This window comes from Limulus polyphemus, unplaced genomic scaffold (genome assembly GCF_000517525.1).
Source record: "Limulus polyphemus unplaced genomic scaffold, Limulus_polyphemus-2.1.2 Scaffold10514, whole genome shotgun sequence".
Lineage (NCBI taxonomy): Eukaryota > Metazoa > Arthropoda > Merostomata > Xiphosura > Limulidae > Limulus > Limulus polyphemus.
Window position 1 is genome coordinate 1,811 of NW_013676124.1, and position 2,363 is coordinate 4,173.

Here is a 2,363-nt window from a genome sequence, read left to right on the forward strand (position 1 = left end):
TAATAATCAAGAAAACGGGCAAAGCAGAAGTACTTTAAAATCTTATGAATAATAATCAAGAAAACGGGGCAAAGCTGAAGTACTTTAAAATCTTATGAATAATAATCAAGAAAACGGGGCAAAGCAGAAGTACTTTAAAATCTTATGAATAATAATCAAGAAAACGGGGCAAAGCAGAAGTACTTTAAAATCTTATGAATAATAATCAAGAAAACGGGGCAAAGCTGCTCGTTTTATTCTGATTTTACAACATTTCATTATACTTTGACGATTTGTCTAATGGCTGAAAAATAAAGTATACTGTTAGGGTAGAGGTAATAACAGATGAAATATAAAGTTTTACAATAAAGAAAAGTTTCGTATTTACTAAGGTGGTTAAAGCGATAACAAAAATGAAGGTTTAGATTTATGAGACAATGAGAAGTATTTTTAATCTTTACATAAAAATCACTTTGTTTTTGCAGTAGTAAAAAAAATATTCGATTTATTCACGGACAAATTGTTAGCAAAAAATACTTCATTAAAAAACTGATTTTTTTTCTTACAAATGACATGTAATGTTTACTAAAAGTCTTCCAAATTTTGTTAAAGTACACATACTGTATTAAAAGGTATAATATTAAAACTATATACAAGTAAAAGTGGTCACGTGGTTGGACCCTAAGTTTAACACAGTAATAGTTAAAGTTTTTTTTGTAACCTATTCAAGCCATCTCTAAACTTCTAGTCTCAAAATGTGTTCCTCATCATGAATTCTGTACATTTTATGTCATGCAAAATAAAATATTGGTTACACTATGTAATTCTCCTAACAAGTATATTGTAATCATACTATAGAACAGTCTTTCCACTGTGATTAATAATTAACCTTGTTTCTCCAGTCTCTTATTGACTAATAATTTCAAGTGAAAGAAGACTTAGGTACAAGTAAAGTACTAATCCTGGTGAAGAAAGAACCAAAACTGAATAGACCAATGAGATGAAACTACATCGTGCTCAGGAAAATTAACTTATCCAATGTCCAGGTCCCTCTTTTTAACTTTTTTCCAGCATAATTTGACTAAATGAAGCTAGATAGGACAGAGAAGAAAGTAAGAAAATAAAACTTTCCAATTAACACTGAATTTCTTATGTTGAACCTCTAATGTTCTATTTAGGCAGCTTGTATTTTGCAAAATGAAAGTTTCTTATGGACAATAAAATTTCTGGAAATTTGTTAGAATAGCTGTAATAGAGAAACTGTGGCTAACATTTCAGCTAAGATCTTCATGGACCTAAGGTGAAGTTCAAAGGTCACTGGTACCTAGGAAATCTGCCCCAATCTTGTGGACAGGTACTACTGCATCCTCAAACTCAGCCATACAGTGTAATATTAATGGGGGCAAAGGTTTTTTTCATAAACACAATTTGCACGTGTTTGCCAAAGTATCTTACATTTTATAAAATATTTGTCAGTAAAACTTCAAATCTTGTATCATTTAGTATGCACATGTAGTAGTATAATATTGAAGAGTTGTGTTGTGTGTCTTCATGTAATTAGTTCTGTATCAGTTAAACAAAACAGTTTATTAACTTGTAGTTAAATGGTTGATTTTAATGTGACTTTGACTTGCACTGCTCAAGATTGTTTTTGAACCTGTTGTATTTATTCTTACAGCGAGAGTCACTACATTTTAATATCAACTATGAAGGATTGTCAACAGATGTTTCTGAAGTTGTTCAGAAGATACAACAGGTACGTAGCTACAACAGGCATATGGTTCTCATCTTAACCTTATCGTGACCTTTCAGGTGTCGATTAGACACCTGTATATCAAATTTCAAAATTTAAGAAATAATTCTAATTTCTACAAATTTTTTTTTTTTACAGATAAAATATTGTTGATATGATATTTTGTAACATTTACATAGTGTGATGTATAAATAAATAGGGAAAGAAATATAAAACTTGTACTTATGGTAAGTTTAGGGGAGTTTTACTGTAAACGATGCACTAAGAAACTGTCATCCCTTGAAAGCACGGTTAATTAAAGTTTGTTTCTATCATGATTTTGCTTCTATGTCTGAAGTCATTATTACATGTTTTTGTTCACATAACATACTGCAAGATCATAAAGGGGGGAGGACTAATTAAGAACAACTTTGTAAATAGCTACAGGCAAAGTTTAAACACCATTAGATAGAAAATATTATAAACAGTTCATGTCATTATAAAGTGGTCAGAAGTTTCAGGAGAAAGCGATCAAATGTAGCTCCTACAGAGAAGAACAATGGGATGTAATGTGAAGTTTAGAAGAACAAACCACAGATTCATTCCTGGAAATGTTTTTGTGTTAAGTTATTTTGTCCTCTATGACAAGACA

At 30.5% G+C, this 2,363-nt stretch overlaps 1 protein-coding gene across 1 annotated transcript in view; it reads left to right on the plus strand.

The window, feature by feature from the left end:
• Positions 1-1,657: 1,657 nt before the first annotated feature.
• LOC106476417 overlaps positions 1,658-2,363 on the plus strand; it is a gene marked incomplete at both ends in the record, with an annotated part of 15,714 nt that continues 15,008 nt past the window's right edge. Inside the window, one exon of the mRNA XM_013937079.2 lies at positions 1,658-1,735. Coding sequence (XP_013792533.2) covers positions 1,658-1,735 — 78 coding nt within the window. The remainder of the gene's footprint in view (positions 1,736-2,363) is intronic.